Genomic DNA, 21,911 nt, shown 5'->3' with positions numbered 1-21,911 from the left:
TCCCCCAGATCAGATATGCTTGCTATGTTGCCCAGTTCATCCAACTATATACACACACAATGACACAACTAAGGGAGCCCATCGGACGACCAGAACAATCTGTAAAGTTTATTGTTGCGACGTGGACACACACAAGAAGGACGTACAAGGGTACACATGAGGCTGACGGATAAACTGACGACGAGCACAGCTGCACACATGAGCCTGCAGCCCGTCAGATCGCTACAGCACTGAAAGCAACAAGACACCACGGATACACGATGACAACACAACACGAAACGAAACGGTGGCTTAGTGGCTACTCCAACACAAATTAGCCGTCGCCCTCGCTGACATCTTGTTTTCTGAAGCGGCTGCACGCCGTCCTCCGGCCGGCGCCGATCTTGATTAGTTGGCGCCGCACGTGGCCGGCGGGTAGTCGCACTTGCACTTGTACTGGAGATCCATGACGCGCGCGCCGTCGATGCCATCGGGGAGGCTGCCCTTGAACTTGCAGAGGCAGTCCCACTGCGCGGGCCTCACCTTGTCGCAGCAGGCCTTGCTGGGGCTCGCCTCCGCGCTGCCCACGGCGCAGTACGACCGGCACGCGTCCACCGCCGTCCGGTCCACGCCGCAGAGCTTAATCGCGCCGGCCTCCGCCGCCATTGCGGCCACGATCAGCACCGCCACCAGCGCCGCCGCGTTGCCCGCCTTCCTCCCGGCCATCAACCCGATCGACGATCCCCCTTGACTGCTGTGTGATGAGATGCTTGCGACGTGTGAGCGTGTGATGATCACGTCGGACGACGGCGGCGGCCTTATATAGCGTGGGGATAGCGCGGCCCGTGACGTGCATGTGCTCGCGCGCTTGGATCCATTCGGCGCGTGCCAGGTCACGGGCAAGCCAAAGCCATCCGCCAATCCAAATCGCCATGCCTCTACCGGTAAAAAAACGTATGAACGCTCCATGGGCATGTCGACGGTAACGACGCTGGATTTGCTGGAAACGTATGCATTCTGCCCCCGTTTGGAGTGTCGCTTGGTGCCAAGTGGGCTCTTTTTCAATCCAAGTAGACATCTCAGGGTGGAGCTCGGAGCATCGTCAGCGGTTGCGACTTGCGAGGAATGGTGTGCATGGTCGGCATATCGGACATGGGGCTGGCGCTGGCTAGAGCTAGCGCATCGATCGATCAGAGTTCCCGTGACTTGCTGACTGCTAGCTGGATTGGTCAGAATCCCCTTTGCTACATTTTGACTTGTTTTTATCGTTCTCATGTCGCTTCTCGTCTTGTGATGGATAGCACCGTGGAGCAAGGAAATGCGCATAGGCTAGCTACTAGCTAGGAGTAATCTTGTCACACACCCATTGTTCTCTTATAAAATATATGTTCCGATTTTTTTCATCGTTATTTTTCGTCATTATTAAAAAATAGGCTATGGCATGATAAATTAACCTTAGGAAAATTGTATTAAAAATAAACACCTATATCTGCCAAGCGGACCGTAGGAAAAGAAAAAGAGCTGGAGGTGTAAAGCAGAGAGTCATGCCTCGTCTCGACATCCCATATCGTGTTCTCCCATGGCGTTAGAACGGGAGCCGGGTCCGAGATGAAACCAGGCTACCCGTTCGTTAGTTTACCGATCCAACACGCGGTATTTTATTTATCAATATTAATTTATTTCTCATGACTTATGAAATATATGCAATTATTTCTATCGTAATAAGATCTATCCAAAAATATCACATATATATGACATAATAAACGTGACGGCATAGCAATATTGTTATAGCCTATTGTCCATCGCTACTGGAAAACTAACCTTTCATCCTCATTCTTAATACCGGTTGCCTTTTGATCCAGTAATAATGCTCCGTGTCCAAATTTGGAGGTCGCTAACCTTTCATCCTCATTCTTAATACCGGTTGCCTTTTGATCCAGTAATAATGCTCCGTGTCCAAATTTGGAGGTCGCTAGAGACCTTTTATTGATCCAATAATAATGCTTCGTGTCCAAATTTGGAGGTCGCTAGAGACCTTTTAGTACCGGAACATAACACCACCCGGTACTAAAAGGGACCCCTTTTAGTACCGGATGGTATTACGACCCGGTACTAAAGGCCACTAAAAGGTTGGTGCTAAAAGCCTCTCCAAAATTCCAACTCAATCACTTGTGATGTGTAGATGAGGTGGTAAAGAAGCCTTGCGCGAGGATGGAGATCGTGGATTTCGAGTCCCAGGGACTGCGCATTTGGCACCGGTACTAAAAGCAGATCTCCAGTAGTGATAGTTTCAAATTAAGGTCCAAATTAACATCAAATTTATCACCGCTAGTTCGACACACATAACCGTTCATTTCTACGGGTTGTCACCGGTCTAATTACATGGTTGATTTTAGTTGAACCAAACTGGCCGAGTCGTGGGTTCACGATTTCTTCTGTTGAGCCAGTGAACCGGTCCGATTTTTTGCACTATTGCTTATAACCCATAGGTTAGTAAAAAAGATGACTAGTTCGTTTACATAGTATGGTTCGGAGCAGAAGCATGTAATGAGCTTGTTATAGAATGCAATTCAGTATGGTTCGGAGCAGAAGCGCGTAATGAGCTTGTTATAGAATGCAATTCGGCGAAGCCGCAACCACGAGACGGTGCAGATGCAGACACAACTATTCGCACGATTTCCACTGTTCATGACACACGAGAAGTAAAATCACACGGCAAAGATGATACACGACGCATGTATAGCACAGGCGTGGACGATCCGGCGGTTAGCCACTAACCGCGCGCGGATCAGATCAGAGATAGCAAACCCCAAATAAAACAACACGGCAATACAATCACAGACACAACACAGCAGTGGCGAGCAGAGCAACGGATGACCACCACCACCAAAGGCGGCGTACGATCTCATCACATCGTTGGAATCCAATAATTCGATCCCGGCCGGTGCGGCTGCTGGCTCCGTCCGATCGTTCCTCTCTAGCACGCCATCCTGATGGCGCAGCTGGACCTGATCTTGGCGGCGCACTTGGCGAAGAAGGGCACGGAGTTGTACTTGCGCCAGTAGTTGCAGAGGCAGCCCATGTTGGCGTTGCTCATCGGGCGGCAGCACGCGTTCGCGTAGCGGTCGTCGGAGCAGTAGGACAGGCACGCGTTCCTCGTGCTCTCGCCGACGCCGCAGTCCTGGGCCGCCGCACCCGCCACCAGCAGCATCGCCACCACGGCCACCACCAGCTGCTGCTTCCTCCCGGCCGCCATTGGTGTGGAGTTGCGTGGAACGTGCAGTGATCAGCAAAGCACAGGCTGGGCTCGGCAGTTCTCGCGGGGCTCTTGCGATCTCTCTGTGACACGATCGACGAAGGCACAGACGCAGGTTTATATATAGCGCGGGGACAACGAGCTGCTGATCACAGCGTCGCCGTCGTGGCCCGTGACGCCGTGCGGGCATGTGCAGATGTGCTCGCGAGCCTGTCACGGGCGGTGAGCGGTGAGACCGAGTCGTCTTCAATCCGCGGCACGTAGCCGCCGGTGTCCGCCTGTCCGTCCCGTCCGCATGTGCGCACCGGATTCATGTAGGTGGAGATACTGCCTTGCCTACGAGGCTGCAGCGCAGGCCGTACCGGCGGGCAAGACGACGGTCGCGGCCGTGGCACCTTGCTGGAGCTGGGCGCATCTCCTCGGCGTCAAGTGGGCGGCTTACGGTCGGGGGCGGGCGGCGGCAAATGATGTACACGTGGTCAGCAGCCGGGGCACGGGCTGGCGTACGGTAGCGCGGAGCGGGGGGTAAAATAACCTATCGCCATGCTTGTGACTCTTTCATAGCTAGTCAGCTACCAGTAGGAGCGGAAGCTTTTGGCCGAAGAAGAACATGCCCAGCCTGTACGCTCGAGCTAGACGCCTCTCTTTTTTCTACATTCTGATTCCTTTTTGGTTCGATCTCTCTCTGCCTGCCAAGTGCCAAGTGCCAAGTGCCAATTTGAGTTATGTTCTCCCTTTCACCTTTGCTGCAGAAATTGATTGAAACCTCTGCAGTAGCAGCAGTCAGTGCAGAGATGTGCATCCGAAATATGCAGTGGAACTGTGGAAGCTCAACCTCTTCTGCGTCCACACCTGAATACAATGCTCTCACTTCTTTCGGAAATCAGAAAGCCGCATCAGTTAAACCAAACTGAAAGAAACATTTATCCACGGCTAAAACCTTCCGCAAACCACACTGTGATGACGCCACGCATTCGATCGAGCATCTCTTGTTCCAGCAACCTACTATCCATGTCCATAGCTTTTTTCTTGTTCAAACTTGAAGCAGCAGCAAACCGAAGCAAAAGGCACCAGCGGGACATCGCAGGCAGAGCCGCGGTCCCGAATGCCCGCTCGCACGTTCTGCCATGGCAGAGCCGCAGAGGCACGTAGCGAGAAAAGTCAAGTCTACTAGTCCTACGCTACGCACACGTCACACGGCGGGAAGACGAGGACCACTGGACCAGACGAGAGCTCGCGACTGCTCTCACCTCTCAGGCTCAGCTCTCCCTCCTCCAGTCCTCCCTGGAGGAGTTTCAGTTTCAGGCAAGTATCGCCTCCCTGACGTCGAACTGAAAGGAAGTTTGGCAGAAACAGAATGCCAGAGTTGGAAGAGGGAGAGGACATATACACCGACCGGCACAGCCGCACACAGCATCCTGGAAAGTTTCAGAATCAATTCCCTGCGCTCGAAATTTTCAAAATCTGTAACTGCAAGGTCACTATAGAATCATCCCTCCAATTCAAGTTCCAAACTTGGATGAATTTCGGCGTCCTGATATATGACACTGCCGCATCGTTCTACGAAATTTGAATCTCAGATTAAACTCCACAAAGGCAGAGGTGTCAAGCAGTGTCTGGCCATCGCTTCAGACTCTGACGCCGGTCGCTGTTTGAGAAACTGAAGCGAGATTCTCTTCTACGGCTGGCCGTGCACTTGTGCTGCATTCCATGCATGGCAGAGACAAGAAATAAGAGAAAATCGAATTGTTTGACTCGTTTGATGAGCAGCAAAGGAAGACGATGGGAGCCCAAAAGGTCCAAGCTTTGCCGCGAGCATGCAAATGCAGCAGCAGCAGCAGCAGCAGCAGCAGGAAAAGCAGATCTGGGTGCGTCAATTGGGACGGGACGGCGGACATCTGCACGGTCCCTAAGCTAACTACTCTAGCTACATCAAAAGCCTAAACTGCGAGGAGGGGGCAGCGAACAAGCTTTTAATCAAAAGGAGCAGAGGCACTGTTAAAAACCTGGAAAAAGATAAAGGAAAAGAGAAGCGGGGGAAGGAGGAGAAGCTCGCTATGCGGGCCGGGCTTTAGAAAAATCGCCAGGTTCTCTCTCGTCGTCTTTGTCAAAAGTAGTTATAGATTCCGAAAGGTTCTTAGCTGGCCCAACAAAAAGGCCCATCGCATATGCGTGCATATCCGTCGCATGTACTACTACAAGGCCTGGGCCATCCTTTTTTTTTTTGCTCCACTTAGCACACTTTAGGACACAGTGCCTTTGCATTATCAGCAACAGGGTAATCACTTTAGTGAATGGATTATTGCTTGTACTTGCAGTAATGTTAGAGCATCCATTGGCCAGTGCTCGAACAAATTGTACCGGAACCATGATAAGAATGCATGTTAATTTGTTCAGAAAGACCTGAAATCATGGCAAATCATCGTCTCCCGAAAACGGAGAACTCCGTTTAGCGAGAGCTTTTTGTATCATAACGTACGTGTTCAATTCAAACCATCTGGAGTAGCGAGTGACAGGCGATATGCGTACGTACAAAAGGGCCCATCGGCCAGCGACTTTACACGCACGGTAACGTGACCAACTAAGGCCCTCTTGCACGGCTTATTTCAACTTTAGCTTCATCTATTTTACGCAAATCGAGACACTGTAGTGTGAAGCTGTTTTGTAAGCCGGGACTAAAATGAACTAGAAGTCGGGTGAAGCTAGTTTTTTTAGCTTCACCGGTGAAGTCATTTTGGGATGAACCGTGCCAAAGGGGGCTTAACTGGTCAGGGTTACAGCTTGCGTATTCCTCCGTTCAGTTGCGATCAATTTTCCAAGGAAAGCAGCAAGGTACTCCCTCCTCATTTCAACTTTTTTAAAAAGTTAAATTATTTTATGTTTGACCAAAATTATAGAGGATCATAAAAGTTTATAGCATCGAATAGATATACCATTAAAATATATTTAATGAAAAAATTAATAGTACTAATTGGTATCATGAACATTAGTACTTTATTGTAAAAATTTAATCAAACTTGATATGTTTTGACTCTTCAACTTCTTTGAAGTAATTATAATTTGGAACGGAGGCAGTGCACGTCTAGACTCGATGGGCTCATTCACGCACGGCGACTGACCCTTTTCTTGCTCATCGCCGGCTGCAATGTAATGTAGCCGATGGATGGATGTGTGACGCCGGCGGAAAGGGGAACGCTCTCGGCGGCGAGGTAAAGCGCGGCGTGCAGGGGCGGCAGGGGGATGGACGGAACCGCACGAATCATTGTGGTCTCGGCATGGTTCCGAGCAAAAGCGGGTGGCTTTTGCCGCTTTTCCGCTCCCATGCGTGGCCGGCCTTGAGAGCCGCGGCGGCTCAGCTCAGAGCGCGCTGCATGCTTGCCGGGGAGAGAGACGACCGCCATCCGTCTCGCTCCGCGGGTGACCAAACTGACGCCGGAGACAAAGCACGCGCGCCACAGACACGCACACTCATTGTTTATCATGCCGTGGCAAGAACTTGGTGCCAAAAGCCGGCAACTTTACAGTCCTGCTAGCTGCCTACTGGACTGTCAAGTGTGTGTGTGTCTGTGTCTGTCACTGTGTGTGTGACACAGAGAGAGAGAGATAGAGAGAGAGAGAGTTACGAGAGAGAGACAGAGAGAAATAGGTAACTAATCTAGTAATCTGGCCCAGTGGCTAGGCAGAGAGTGAGAGAGCACAGAAAAGAAGAGCATCATCACTGCACTACGGACACTAGGACCTCGGAAAGCAAGGGGTGGTGCGCCCCTGACCCTGCACTCCCTCCCTGCGGCATGAGGGTGGAGTGCTGGTACTCATTGCCTGCCCGCTGCCCGGGCGAGGCTCATCAGTAGCAGCTCGACGCTAGCTGCTGCTTTGGGCTCTTGCTTTTCCCTGGAGGGCTTTCTGAAAAGGTCCGGTACGTGTGCCCCCACATTCTCCTGCGGCCGAGCCTTTGGGCGGCTATGTATAGAGATGGAGCTCATCCTCTTCCAGCTGCCCAATTCCAACACAGCTCTCTTTGACTGCCATTGCTAGGTTCTCCCCTGTTCCTCTTCCTCTTCTCACAACTCGGACACCTGCTTCACAGCTTCAGCAACTGCAGAGATGGAGGTGAGCCAAGCTAGTATCTTTGTTGCCTTTCGTTCTTCCCATGTTTCCCTTATTGCAACGAAAGGTGCTTGCATTGTGTACTGCTATTCTAACAGTTCTTGAACCTGTGCATGCTATTGCTATGAACTTCAGATTCTGAGATACATTAGCTTCACTGCTGTGAGCTGCTGGTTTCCATCCTTTTGCAACGAGAAGTGACTATACACATCTTGTACTAGCTAACAGCGAAACTTGTCTTGGCTGTGGGAATATATGCTCATCTAATATAGTTATCTACTGTAGATCTGAAATATACAATGCTCGTAACAGTATACGTTTTCTTTTTTAAACAAGTACGTACACGCCCTGCATTGACATACTGTACTATAATAAGGTGGCTTCAAACTCTGGGAAAACAGGATAGAATTCTTCAGTCAGCTCGGCTTCGTCATGTCCATTTTAATCTGCATAAACCTCCACTCTAACCAGACATGTATTGCACCATCCAGTTGCTCTTTAGAGGAGTAATGTTTGTTGCGATTTTTGGCAGGCGCAGGACGACTGCAAGTGGCGCCAGATTCCGGCGTTCGGCGACTGGAACCTGTGGGACGACATGCCAGTCACCCAATACTTCCAGGCAGGGCCCTTCTTCTTCACAGCACCGGTGGACAAAGACGACGAGGACCTCTTCAAGGTGCCCCAGTTCCCTGCCAAGCCCTACAGCTACAAGAAGGTCAAACAAGCACACCATTTCTTTCGTGAACTCTGATATCAGTTGGCATTATTCCATATTTTTCAGTTCAGTAGTTTCTATGCCCAGCCTCCAGTAACTCACAAAGTGACTGACAACTCTGTGATCAATGTGCAGTGTGTCGTGCGAGTGAAGGGAGAGAAAGCCAACGCTGTGCCGGCGAGGAAGAAGGGAGGCAGGAGGCAGTATGTGAACGAGCAGCAGAAGTGGAAGCCGAAGGGAGCAGTGGACGAGGACCTGTACAAGATCTCTCCGCAGCTTCTCTGCAAGGTGAAGAAGGCAAGTACCCTGTAATTCTAGTTTGCTCCCAGATCAGTGCGTCTTTTGCGGGACCCACGTGCAGCTAAGTGGATTTGCTTTTTATCTAGTTCTTCACATGTGATTGACATAAGCCTTTATCTAGCCTAAGCTGAACCTTTGCAAGTAGATTTTGTTAGGATTATAGTAGAACAGCAACGTTTGTCAAAGACGTGACCTTCGCTCAAAAGCTTAAGCACCGCTTTTGTAGCAAGGGGTTCTTGGGGCTTTATTTCCTAAAGTCAGACTGTAAATTTCAGCAAGGTTTTAGCTGAAAGTTGAGACATGGGCTCATGATCTTTTGTTTGTGTTTGCAGAAGAAGCTACTGAGGAATTTGCTGGGAGGGTGCCTGGGCCTGAGCTGCATCGCCTGAGTGAGGCGAAGCTTAATAAGTTTATGAGGGATTTGGTTGCTTCTCTAGAGAGCTGTATAGTGTCTATGCTAATATGGAATTTATGGAAACTTACTACTGCTTTGCACTCGTTTGAATGTAACACTTGCAGTCCATCTTTCCTGGTGCTGCTTTAGTATTTCACTTCAGTAAAAGCCTCCTGTTCCTTCAAAAAAAAAAGGGCAGAGAGCGCTAAATTAAAAAATCTCGAACTGGAAATCTGATCACGTTGCTTTCGAATTTCCGAAACCTATTATATAACTAGGCCTTTTATTTTTGAAAATATGTTACAGGTCATTCGAATTTTATTAACTACTGCCACTCATAAACTAGATCGTTATAACTTACAAGCAAGAAGTTTTTTTTTACAAAATCAAAAACTAAATCCATTGAACTATAAATAAAATCGCAACACTCGACTCATAGGTGGCGGACTGTAATATCCCTCAAAATTAAGTGATATTAATTGTGCCATTTTTTGCAAAAATTTAAAACTTTTTTTGATGGTGTGAATCATATAAATATATGGTCAAACTTAAGATCAACCACTTATCTCTAAATTCAAAAGCTAGTAATTAAAATTGTGCATTTAAATTTAAACCATGCTTGCACGAGTGATTTGGATTTCATTTGATTTAATTTGGATCTCAAAGGTGAGTTTGTATTTTTGGATCTAATCCAAAATATAAACTAAATCTAGTATTTAAATAGCACCATATAAAAATCTAATGTGACTAACTCTAACTTTGCACACGAGATGGCCACAAACCCAACCAACTCGGCCAAATCTACTAACATCTCTCTCTTCCTTTCTTTTCTTCTTGGTCCCTAACTTCTAGCTAACCTGGACCTTAGTTAGCTGAGCTAAACCAAACCGGCACACGTGTGATCTGCTAAACACGTTCAACACCAACGAAGCTAGCTAGCTTTGCTTCCTTCTTGTCTCTGCTTCTCTCCCTCGTGAAGCCACCAGCAAAGCTCCTTGAGGCCCTTTTATTTTCACGAGGCACCCCAACCCAATCTCCTTTTGCTCCTTGCTTTCTTTTCGCGTGAAGCTCAGCCGGTCCATTATTGCTCCTTGTTTTTCCACGACAAGCCCAGCGAGCGGCCCGGCCCATCCACTGATCTTGCATGCTGCCGATGCCTCCTGTTCTTCCCGTACAAGCCGGCATCCCATCGCGCGGCGGCTATATGTCGCGTACGGAAAAAACACACACGCGTGGGCTGGTGATCTGACCCAACTCAATCTTTTTTTTTAAGTCCAAACTAGCTATACGCTCCTGCTATTTATTTTTTTTCCTGTTGCGGGCTGGCACGTGGAGGGAGAGGTGCCTCCACTTTCTTTTTTCATCCGTTATTTGTTTCATTTCCTTCCGTGTGTTTTCTTTCGTTCATTTTTTCCTTTTTGTTATTACTTCTCTTATATGGTTAACATATTTTCTTCCTTTCTTTTTCCTTTTTCTTATGAAGGATTTTCTTTATACTTCTTTTCTGTTTCTTTTAGTTGTATGACAACCTGGCAGATTCCTTTATATTATAATTTTTCGCAAGCTCATACAACTCTATTCTGACTGTTTTTCCTTCATTTTTTTCTTTTACGTTTGTTTCCTTTTCCTTTTCAATTCATTTCACCTCTCCTCTATTTTTCTACTACCTTTTCTTCTATACTCCTCAAATAGATATACCTTTTCTCATTTGTACGCCTATGTATTATTCATTCATACATTCCTTTCTATGTCGAATTATGATCTTTTCTATTTTTTCTGTTTTCATGTTTAGAAAATGTATGCATATTTTTTTATTTTATTTATGTTCTACTCCCTTCCATCTTCCATTTCACTTGTCCTTTCCATCCCTATCTAATACTTTTTTTGAGTTCGTGTAATAATTTTCCCATTGCATACAATTCTTTTAAGTTTATAATTTTTTTGTCTCCCAATTTTTTATAATTTATTCTATCATTGTATATTTTTTCTATAAGTTCTATAATTTATTCGATGTGTATAACTGTTATGTTCCATGAATTCATATAATTTGTTCGACAATGTGTACATATTTGTTCGTGATATTCATTTTTCTATTATTTTGTATTGTACAACAAATTGTTCATGATTTCAACTATTTTAGTTCAAAGTGTATTATTATTTTGTTCCTTGTGTTAAATTATTTGTTTGTAGAAAATAATCATTCGTTCGTGACGTTCAATTATATATTCGTTGTAGCTGATATTAATTATTCCATATTAAAAAAATTAAATTATCTTTGAGACATAGTCAAGTGGGGTCTTGTTTCGAAGATCATGTATTAGGCAATCCATTGGTGCAATCGGAATCCAATTTTAGTTGTAGACATTGTCAATTGTTATTTTTATCCTATACAAATGTTCATATGTCGAGTTTTTTTCGCATTATACTATTTTTTTGTTCATATTTAGTCTTTTGTTCTCAGAAAACTGGTGCATACATGCAAGAGAGACAAAACTCATGATGTCATTCCGATTGCACCATTGGAATTCTAACAATAAAAGCTTTACAATAAGATCCCACTTTACTATATTTGGATGAATTTTTTAATTCACATTTTTTTTATCAAGGTTGCATATTTTGTAAGGTATATACACGTGGAACAAATTATACAAACTCATGAAACAAAATAATCATACACATTGAACAAAATATATGAACTCAAAGAACATGTTTAATTTTTTGTTCGTAAAAAATAGTTATTTGTTCGTGGTGTTCAAGCATTTGTTCGCAATAGTCATAACTAATTAATCCGTATCTAAAAAATATTTTTTTAAAATATTCTCCAAACATAGTCGAGTGGGGTCTTGTTTTGAAGATCTTGTTATAAAAAATTTAATGGTATAATCGAAATTTGATTTGAAGGTCCGGTTTAAGAGTTATGATTTTTTTAGATTTTGAACGCTCTTGCATGTGGATGATATCACCAACTCTAGTGAGTTGTTACTCCACTCGATTCTTTCACCCGCGCAGCCTAATAATCATCACGCGGTCCACCAATCAGTCCGCAGGTCAGCAGCAGAAGGTGACATCAGCAAATCTGTCGGCTTCTACGATGCATAACCGCACCCTCCCATCGCCTGCTATCTCTTTCTCTCGCTTTTTCCCTCGCTCGCTTCTCTCGCACTGCAGCGCTATGTGACAGTTGAGCGGCAGCGCCCATAAACATGACCACACTGCAGCTCTTCTCATTGCATGCGGGCCCAATAGCCAAGATGGGAGGACGAACCTCCTTTTGATCGCACCTGTCTGCACGAGGGCGCCTCCCAAGCCTCGAATGCTCGCCTGCCCCACGTGCGAACCACGCCATTGCGTGGATGCGAGCCACGCGTCCCGAGCACGGCCACCAAGGATCATCAGCCGTCCACGCCTCGCAGCCCCTCGCGAACCCTAGCCATCGACCTATAAAGCCCCCATGGGTGCAGCTCTCCCTTGCCCAGCTGCCCCTTTGGGGTTCTCCCTACTGCGCCACCACACCAAGAACAGAGGGAGAAAGATCCCAGCTGTGAGACCCGTGACACAACGAGGAGCTGACACTTATCCTCACCTTAAATTCTGAATTTAGTTAAATTAATTAACGTGCTTTACTTTCTTATTAATTCATAAATAATTCACATAGCTTGGGAAAATTATTGAACCAACTTCATTAATTTTCTAAAAATGAACCTATGTTGTTTGTAGCTAGTTTGATGTTATTTGGTTCTTCTAAATTTGAGTTATTGGTATTTTTCTTTAGTTGTAATGCTCGTTATTTATTTTATGTTGCATCTCGTGTATGTTTGTAGACCCGAGCTGCGACGACCAAGAAGACACTTCAACCTCGACTTCATCGGTGAGGATTTCAACAAGGAATAAGGTGTCATGTCACTTCCAATCATATAGATTCTATGCATGCTTAGTTGCTAGTGCTTTAATTATGATGCTTGGATGATGATTGATTGCATAGCCTATGATTTTAGCCATGCCTTCATAATTGTTTATCATGTTTTTCTTGTTACCTACTTGTGGACTATATATAGACCCCTTGCTAGTCCGCCTTACTTATATCCATATACATGCTTTTGAGTTATGGATGGACATACGCTATGATTTTGGTGATGGGATTCCTTGTACACTCTCACGTGTGTTTTTGGTGAGTGTGATCCCTTGACGTGTTTTGGCGGGAGCGAGCCGCGGTTGGTACTGAGGAGTGTCTTACTAGGGGAGAGCATTCTAGACTCTCTCCACCCCCTGTGCTTGTGGCCGGTATCTTGTTTAGCATTGAGGAGCAGGTGGCGTACTTGTACATTGCAGGTGCTTCGACACATACTTTGTGGAGTTAAGTGCTCACTCTCGGCCTCTAAGGATCAAGTCAGTTTACCACCAGTCATAGTATCTATTTACGTACATACCGTTCACCTTGTTATGGGTGGGGTTTGTTCCAAGACTAGTGATGGATAGTGCTCAGCTTGTACGCAAATTGGAGGATCAGTGTAAGGAGTTCGAGGTATTAACCTTCTCTGACCATACTGCACCCCAGCGTGGGTAGGTTTCATAGTTTCGAGGTCTTCAACTGGTGACGGTGTGCCCTGCAGTTGAGGACGGTTCCAGACTCGAGGAAACAGGAGATTGCTATCCACTTACTAGGGCTTCGGTCGATAGGTTGGGTTTGGATGGCTGATCCCCATTTAGGCTCCATCCGTGCAGGTACAGATGTACAACCTCTGCAGAGTTTATAAACCTATAGCTATAGCCTGTGTCAACTGGTTATGGAGTAGACTTATACTATTCTTCTACCTCCCTCTTTTGAGATAGGCCGGTGTTTGCCGTTGAGATGTGAGGGAAGGGAGCTCTCACATCGCCTAGAGTGTTTGGGTGCTGGATTCTTCGGTGAAGGATCTGGTGATTTGTGACGACTTCCTTGATGTGAGGTGTTGACCTCGGAGATGGTATTGTTTTGATGTATCCTTGATTGCTGCTGCTGTTGCTGCCTAAACCACTACAGCCTATATAGGTTTAGCCATGCATATAGTATTATTCCCCAGTTTCCTTGGCTTGCTACTATTTGGAGTTGACACGGCCTACCCACTTCTCGGGTAGATGGTGGGTTTTCAGAGTCGGAGCCCGACTATGATTTTGACAATGATGGATGCGAAGACTAGGGATGGTCCCTCGCTCAAGTCACCTCTGGAGGTGGTGTTCGCCGTAGTTCATGTTTCCACTGCATAGATATTTTACCTTTCATGATTCAGTCCTGAAAGACCTGTACCGGCATGTGCCGAAGTGATGTACTCGATATTTATGATATTATTACTCTTGCTACTTTTTATTTTTGTGTTGGTATGGATTTGTACTATCTGAGATAGGGATTCGCACGTGATAGCCTTCCTAGGACTATCACGGAGATGCGTAGGCTTGAATTCTCAGAAATAGGAATTCGGATCATTTCACGAACCATTCGCCGGTCAAGTACACTGGGTCTGTGTAAACTTTGGAATTGAACTGCGAAATGTCTGGTGTCAAGTGGTAGACTGTCCGCTGTACAAAGAATGGTCGAGTAGCATAAACGAACCAGTTCTGTGTGGATTTTGGGGTGAACCACGGATAGTCCGTGGGTGGGTAGCGGACCGTCCGCCATACAAATTTCTAGGGACGTGTTTTTTGCAGAAGCTCGGTGTGTTGGGTTACGATTCACGGACTGTCCGCTCCTAGGCCGCGGACCATCCGTGTGCGGGCCGAGGCTCACCGGTGAGGTCGCTAGCGGCAACTCCGGCCACAAGTTTGGGTGCCGTTTGTTTCTACAGGTTCGTGAGGATATAGAGAACTTGTTTTGGGTAGTAGATTTGACATGCATGGGACCTTTGGAGCCCTAGGTCGTCAATGGTGATGAAGTCATGGATGGGCTTTGTAGCTTGATTGAGGGCAAAAGAAGATGACGAGCACCGAGGGGAGCTCACCGGCAACAAGTAGAGCATGAGCATGGGGCCGCGTGTTGGCGTAGGGTGGTGTTGGAGTAGATTGGGCCGAGTTCATCCTTGAGGTGCTTGGGGAAGATGAAGAAGAAGCTTGGGGATGGCCTTCTCCTTGGTCTCCGGCGAGGAAGAGGTGGACGAGGTGATGGAGAAGCTCGTTGACGACGTGCTTAGGCAGTCCTCTAGCCAACTCCGGTGATGGCGGTGATGGATTTGGTGGGGAAAGATGGATTTTCTCCTCCATGGCTTGGATTGGGGAAGAAAGAAGGGAGGGCGAGAGCTCCTGGTGTGTGTGAGGGAGGAAGCAGGGGAGGGGGAGGCGCATGGGTGAGGTGGAAGGGTTGGGTGGGGTCCAGGGGCGTGTGACACCGTATCTCTGCAAGCACGACACGCACACACAAGCGTCTCGCGAACAGTTCATGGAGAGCGGCGGACATCCACGATTTTTATAGAAACTTCTTTCCTCCATCTTCCAAAAGTAATCTTCTAGGACTCCAAAAATTCCAAAAAAAATTTGTGTTGATACATGAAATCAAGAGTAATCCATTTTGCTTGAATTGGGAAGAAAAGCTATGGTACATTTGAAATGAAAATTCTTCCCGGAATGTTATTTTTGGTTTTCGGCTGAGCTGTTTGGCTTCAAGATGGATTCCTAAAATTCGAAAAAAATCACCTAAATTCATATTTGAGGAAGAAGTGTTTTACCGAGTTATCACTGAATATATGTCCTATTGGAAATGGAAAGTTTCTTCACAAGGTATGCATTTTCACTTTATTCAATAATTCAAATTAAAATGCAAAAGCATTGAACAAGCACAAAAAATTTTATCCTACCAAATAATGATGCTCATGGTACAATGCTCAAGAATGTAATTACATTTAGGTCGTTACATTAGACTACTTTTCTCGTTGCAAAATATGAAGTTTATGTAAAATTTGTGATTATATAAGCTGATGATTGGAGTTAATGTACTTGGGTTATGGTGGCCGAAGATGACGTCGGCGATGGCCTGGCCGGGGTAGCCCGCCCAGAGGATGGCGGCGATCCTCGGGTCGTTGTGCGCGAAGGCGATGTCGATGGGGCCGCTGGACATGAGAACGAGGATGACGGGGACCTTGGAGGCTTTCGCCACGGCGGAGATGAGCTCCGCTTGGCGGCCAGCGAGAAGCAGGTTGGATAGGTCGAGCCCGGCGACGACGACGGTGGCGGCGGTGGCGATGGGCTGCTGGGTCCCCGCGCACGCCACGTCGGTGCACCCGGCCTCGTGCACCGCCTGGCGAACGTACTGCCACGGCCTGCAGCGGCGTGGTTCCCGGCGTAGTTCCCGATCAACGCCCCCGTGGCCTCGGCGTGCGGTCCCACGACGGCGACGACGCGGTGCGCGGCGGCGCGTAGCGGTAGGACGCCGCCCCTGTGCATGTTCCCCCACCGCTCGTTCTTGAGGAGCACGACGCCCTTGCGCGCCGCCTCGAGCGCGAGCTCCTGGTGCGCCGGCGTGCACACGTCCCGGGGCCCGAGGTGCCCGAACGGCCCGGCGGCGGGGTCGCCGTCGAACATCCCCAGCCGCATCTGCACGGCGACGGGGTTGGTCACCGCTGCGTCGACATCAGCGTCGGCGACCTTCCGCCTCGCCACTGCCGACTCCGTGTACTGCGCCAGGAAGGGCCCGCAGTTCAGATCGAGCCCGGCGCGGAGCGTGGCGGCTATGGCGTCCTCGGTGGTGAGCGTGTAGTGCTGGTCCCGGAACAAGACGTCGACGGAGTGGCAGTCGAAGACGATGTACCGTCCAGTACTCCAGTCCCCACTCGCCATGTATGGTGCCCTTCAGGAACCCCTCGTCGGCGCAGGTGGGCACGCCATAGACCTGCTTTTAGGAGCACATGACGACGCTGGCGGCCTTGCCGCCGGCGACGCAGGTGCGGCAGGGGACGTTGAAGGTGTCCTCGAGGTCCTGCGCCGCCACGACGGCGTTGTAGTGGAACCGGTCGGTGCCGCCCCACCGGTCCAGGTCGTACGCCGCGAAGTGCTTGCAGCAGGCAGCGAGCTTGAGGCGGCCGCCGGTGGACGGCTGTTGGAGGCCGCGGACGTAGGCGGCGGCGTAGCGGGCGGAGACGGTGGGGTCCTCGCCGGGGATCTCCTGCCTCTCATCCTCTCAATCGACGACGACCAAGGAAAAAAAAAGAATAATACTTTTAGCATTCCGTTATACGCGTATTTTATTTTATTATTATGTATTTCCTTGGTATTTGCAACGTGCACGTACTCGCTGGCATATGGTTCGCGCGTACGTCTACCATTTTGCAGGCGATGTCGCACGAGGCGCGCGTCATGTACAACGTGAACATCTTCCATGGCCCGCGGTGGGGCCGGGGGTGCATCATCGCGAGGCACGAGGAGGGGACGCAAGACGATGGCTGGGACGCGGCGAGGTGAGAGACGACGGGAGGTGGCGAGTCCGACTCCGCGACGGAATCGGACGGCGCACCATAACTCGTCCTGTCCGTGTTCGTAACGGAATCGATAAACGCGTGCCGGGTGCATACTCCCGTGTCTCCAACTCTCCATCTACAAACTACAATTCTGTATAAAATACCGTGCACGGTGGTGCACCGGAGGCCGGCCAGACAACGAGATCACAACTCGCACCGCGCCATCGTGTCCTCGCCTCGCCGGCCGCCGCCGAGCGCTCGCGTGCGTCGCAGGATCACCGCCGCCGCCCGCCATGCCGCGCCGCAAAATCCATATGGGCCTCATCGGCAAGGCGGGGTCGCTCACGAGGACCTTCAACGGGAGGAAGGAGGGGCTGAAGAAGAAGGCGCGCGAGCTGGCGATACTCTGCGACGTCGACGTCGCGCTCGTCTGCGCTGGTCCCCGCGGCGGCGCGCCGGCGGACGTGTGGGAGTTCGGCGCGGGTGTCATCGACAGGTACCGTAGGCTGCCGGCGGACAAGCGGGCGAAGCACACGCACCTCGGCTACCTCAACATCGAGCTGGGCAAGGAGAAGGCCAGGCTCGCCAAGGAGCGGCAGGAGGGCCCCAAGGAGCTCGCGTCGCCCAGCGCGGCGGTGTTGAAGGGCGTGAACCTGGAGGAGCTGCTCGGGTCCATCGACGCGGCGCTGCTCGCCACGGCGAAGAGGCGGAAGGCGCTGGGCATGCCGGACGACGGCATCGCCGGCGGTGGCCAGCTACGGCAGGCCGCCGTCGTGCCGCTGGAGCAAGGGGTCCGCCTCGCCGGCGACGCCGACCTCGACGACATGGAGGCGTGGGTCGACGAGCTCACGTGGCACGGCGTCGAGCCGCATCCGCTCAATGCCAGCATGACAATGCAGCCTGCATCCGGCGGCGTCCAATACACCAACGGCGTCGAGCCTCGTCCGCTCAACGCCAGCATGGCGCAGCCTGCATCCGGTGCCCAGTACATCAACAGCGGCAGCATGTGCATGGCTGGCAATCAGTACTTGCAGCAGGTGGGAGGCAATGGCGAGAACGCCCACGGCCAACTACTGCCATGGGACGCGTACCAGCTGCACAACACCGCCTCCTGCCCTGATCATGGCTTCTTCCAATACACTGGCAGCAACTGCTCGTACTCGGACATGAGCGGGTGCCCCCAGATGCCGGTGCCGAGCAATGCCAACGCCTACAACGGCTGGTTCGATCAGGCCATGTGGGGCGCCGACGAGTCGTCGTGCGACGCCGCCGTGCCGGTCGAATACCACCACCAACCCTCCCTGCACATCACCGGCAATCCTGCGTACATGCCACCGGAGCACTCCAGCATGGGAACCGGCGGCGGCGACTGCTTCACCGGCGTGTCGCCCATTGGCCTGGACGGCAGCTTCATGGATGCAAGTGGCCACGGGTACGGGACGCAGTGCTTGGCTGATAACTTCCAGTGCCCGGACGCCACCCAGCAGTTTGGAGTGGAGCCGCTGCATTACCTCAGTGATGTGGCCGAAGGCATCAGCTATTATGACGATCTCGAACTCTTTGATCACAGCAGCTCTGGGACAGTGCAGTTCGGTTCAGAGCTATCTCAATCAGGTGTGCTAGATCAGGATTCAGGAGTCCAGAAGTTTTGGCTGATGAAAGAGGCAGCCGGATTCTACTGAGCAGTCCCAGTGAGATGTGCCACAGCATGATTCAAGACTAGCAATTTTGGCAACACAGCAATTTCGAATACTACATAGGCGTACATCACCCCAGATCTGCCTATAAAGTCTAGGGCCATGTTTCCGTGACAGGTTTAGCAAACGTAAAACTGACCATGTAGAAAACGCTTTGTGGCTTCCATAGTGCTTTGTAGCAAATGCTTTTGCTAAGAATGTAAAATTGGCAGACGTACAAAGTTACCCACATCACCTCCAGGCTCCAGAGCTGGTTGAATCGCCTTCACTGCTGCTCCTCCCACTTCCGCTCCCACTGTTACACGTAGAGATTATCTGCTCTTCTTTCCACGTTGGCATTCACTAGGGCTCAAAGCACCAGCTTCACTGAGCGAGCACCTCACCAGCTTCATCATTTACATCAGCAATTTCATCATCCATATCGTCCTGATTTGGTGAGTTGATGTTGAAACTGCGAACTTATGTCCCTTGTCTTGATGCCATGTTATTGGGAGAGATCCATCATCATTGTCATTAGCAAGCATGTAGGTTACTGTTGGTCATTTGGATCAGCTGAAAAGGCAAAGAGTTTTAAGATTACAGGGATGTGTAGTGCTTGTTATTGTATCTTGGACGTGCAACAAGTAATGGGCATGAGAGCAAATGAGCATAAATGAATAAATCTTGTTCGGTAAAATTAAGAAATTTTGCACATACTTGTAGCAATAAATGTAGAATTGGTTATTTTTCTCTTTAGTCGCTCCACTTTTAATGGAGGAATGCTACTTTCAGAAAAATCTTAATAACGATAGGAGCATATGATTCAGAAAAAAATTAATGGATGAGGAGGCAGCAATGCTCAATAGGAGCATATGATTTAGAGGACCCTTATATGCAACTGTTTTCTTCATCAAGCATCAAGCTCAAAGCACAAAAAACTTGCCACCAAACAAGAAACAGAAAAATGTATTAAAGCCGTAAGGGTTAATGATATTGTACTATTCACAACAACTATTGCATAAATAGGAGTAACTTACACTCATTGCGGTGCAGTTGCGGTTTCAAGAATCTACTAGGCTGAATCCCAGTTCCACTTCTCGTACAGTTACAACCTAAGCTTTCTCCAGCAGCTCAGCTCCTAAAACTTCAAACTGGGACATACATACCGCGGAGACTAAGGAAGACCAAACACGGATATCTGGTGTTTCTCCATGATCGATCATCTCTTCTAGCCATAGCAATGCATCATATGTTCTACCAGCAGAACATAAACCTTCAATAATATTGTTGAACGCACTTCTGTCAGGCCGATGATATCCCTTCACCATCCTCTCCATTAACTTTGATGCATCAACAAACTTGCTTTCTGAGCACAAACCGCGAACCAAGATCGAAAACGTGTCCTTTTCCGCAACACAACCAAGCTGCCTGTCCATCTTCTTGAGTAATTCTAGTGCCCTCATTGATTGCATTGTGTCACAAAGACCCTTCATTAGCAAGTTATAAGTTGTCACTGTTGGAACAAGGTCATTCTTGGGCAACTCCTCCTCCAACACCTTCACAGCATCATCCACATTTCCTTCCCTGCATAAAGCAGTGATCTTTGCCTCATAGATGCACATTGTTGGCTTGAAACGCTTCTTGGCCATGTCCTCAAACAATTTGTCCACCTGACCAAACCGACCTTCTTCATAGAGGTCAAGAATCATGGACTCAAAGCTCACAACAGTACGACCACCTCGCACAGCCAACGCCTGGTCAATGGCTTCCTGGGCATCCTCGAGGCTAAGCACAGCAAGCATTGGCACACGAAGAGACCGACGACTACCTGGTGAACTCAGGCCCTTCCTGAGCACCTTATCCAGAACAATCTCAGCCTGTTCACCCCGGCCAGCCGCACAGAGTGCTACCAGCAATGCCCGGTACACCACAACATCACCGTCGCAGCCCCTCTGCGATACGCGCCACAGCATGGAATAGAGGAGATGCGTGGCCTCGTCGAGCATTCCAGCGTCACAGAGAGCAGGCACGATCGCACGGTAAGCGTCCCTTTCCGGTGTGAGGCATAGCTTCGGCATTTCATCGAGCACCTGCAGCGCGAGGTCAGGGCGCCGCACGCAGCAGAGGCCAGATATGAGCAGGGTAAGGTCTCCGGATGCTACCGAGACTTCCGGGCGCCCGGCGAAGTCGGTGAAGAGGCGGGCGGCCTCAGGGAGAAGACTTTGGGAGACGAGGCGCCGGAGAAGGGCGGAGAAGGAGAGGGACCACGACGGGGACGGGGAGGAGGGGAGCGAGGAGCGGAAGATGGAGACGGCGGCCGCTGGAGAGAGGTTGGGGATCGAAGCGGCGAGGAGGTAGTCGGCGGAGGGGGAGGATGGGAGGACCCGGCGGAGGAGGGACGGGAGTACGGTGGAGCCGGCGGCGGCCGCGAGGAGGGAGGAGCGGACGTCGTCGTTGTGGCGGTAGGAGGAGGGTGGGTAGCGGCGAGGCGCGTCCGAGTACAGGTGGACGGCTTCGAGGGGGTTCTTCTGACGGCGTATGGCCCCGGCGAGCTGCGCCGGAGTCAGCACCCGCGGCCACCGCACCGGTGTGGCGCCCATCGCCGGAGACGTTGCTGCTGTGGGCGTCGACACGATCACGCGATGGAATTTTCTAATTTCCTAGCCGGAGACGTTTTTTATTTTTATATTTTTTTTACAAATTTGGACAAATATATAGTCGAATCAAAAAATTGTAAAAATGGGTCTATGCCGCCGCTCGAATCAAAAAATTGCAAAAATGGGTCTATATCGCCGCTTGAAACGGCGGTAACGGGCTACCGCTGTATCAACCGGTGGTGGAGGAAGCTACCGCCGGATGAAACGGCGGTGGCCCGCTTACCGTCAGATGAGATGGCGGTAGCGCCGCGCCCTGATGCAGGCTCGCTTCCACCCATTTCGGGCCGCGTGCCACCCATTTTGCAAGTCGCTGGTGGTTCCTGCTACCCATCATTTCGGGCCCTGTGCTCCCTGTCACCGGTGGTGGTGGTCCTTGCTCTGGCGGTGGTCCCGTTGATTACTGCAGCAGC

The 21,911-nt window shown here is 49.6% G+C and overlaps 2 protein-coding genes and 1 pseudogene across 3 annotated transcripts; 1 reads left to right on the top strand and 2 right to left on the bottom strand.

Moving 5' to 3' along the window:
* Window positions 1–87: 87 nt before the first annotated feature.
* On the bottom strand, window positions 88–771 carry LOC101780309 (putative lipid-transfer protein DIR1). The gene has a single exon (XM_004970971.2). It carries the CDS (start codon window positions 703–705, stop codon window positions 388–390), a length of 318 nt encoding a protein of 105 aa, XP_004971028.1. The 5' UTR covers window positions 706–771; the 3' UTR covers window positions 88–387.
* Window positions 772–7,170: 6,399 nt separating this feature from the next.
* On the top strand, window positions 7,171–8,903 carry LOC101779626. 2 transcript variants are annotated; one of them, XM_004970970.4, is made up of 4 exons: window positions 7,171–7,345; window positions 7,875–8,057; window positions 8,193–8,345; window positions 8,690–8,903. In XM_004970970.4, the coding sequence occupies exons 1-4, from the start codon at window positions 7,340–7,342 to the stop codon at window positions 8,744–8,746; spliced, it is 399 nt and encodes a 132-aa protein (XP_004971027.1). In that variant the 5' UTR covers window positions 7,171–7,339; the 3' UTR covers window positions 8,747–8,903. The 2 variants fall into 2 exon arrangements, with proteins under 2 accessions (XP_004971027.1, XP_004971026.1); XM_004970969.3 differs by having other exon boundaries at window positions 7,182–7,345; window positions 8,193–8,354; window positions 8,690–8,887.
* Window positions 8,904–15,594: 6,691 nt separating this feature from the next.
* Window positions 15,595–21,591, bottom strand: LOC101779231 (annotated as a pseudogene).
* Between the last annotated feature and the right edge of the window lie 320 nt (window positions 21,592–21,911).

The sequence above is a fragment of the Setaria italica genome, chromosome V (assembly GCF_000263155.2).
Source record: "Setaria italica strain Yugu1 chromosome V, Setaria_italica_v2.0, whole genome shotgun sequence".
NCBI lineage: Eukaryota > Viridiplantae > Streptophyta > Magnoliopsida > Poales > Poaceae > Setaria > Setaria italica.
This window is presented reverse-complemented; position numbering and strand designations above follow the sequence as displayed.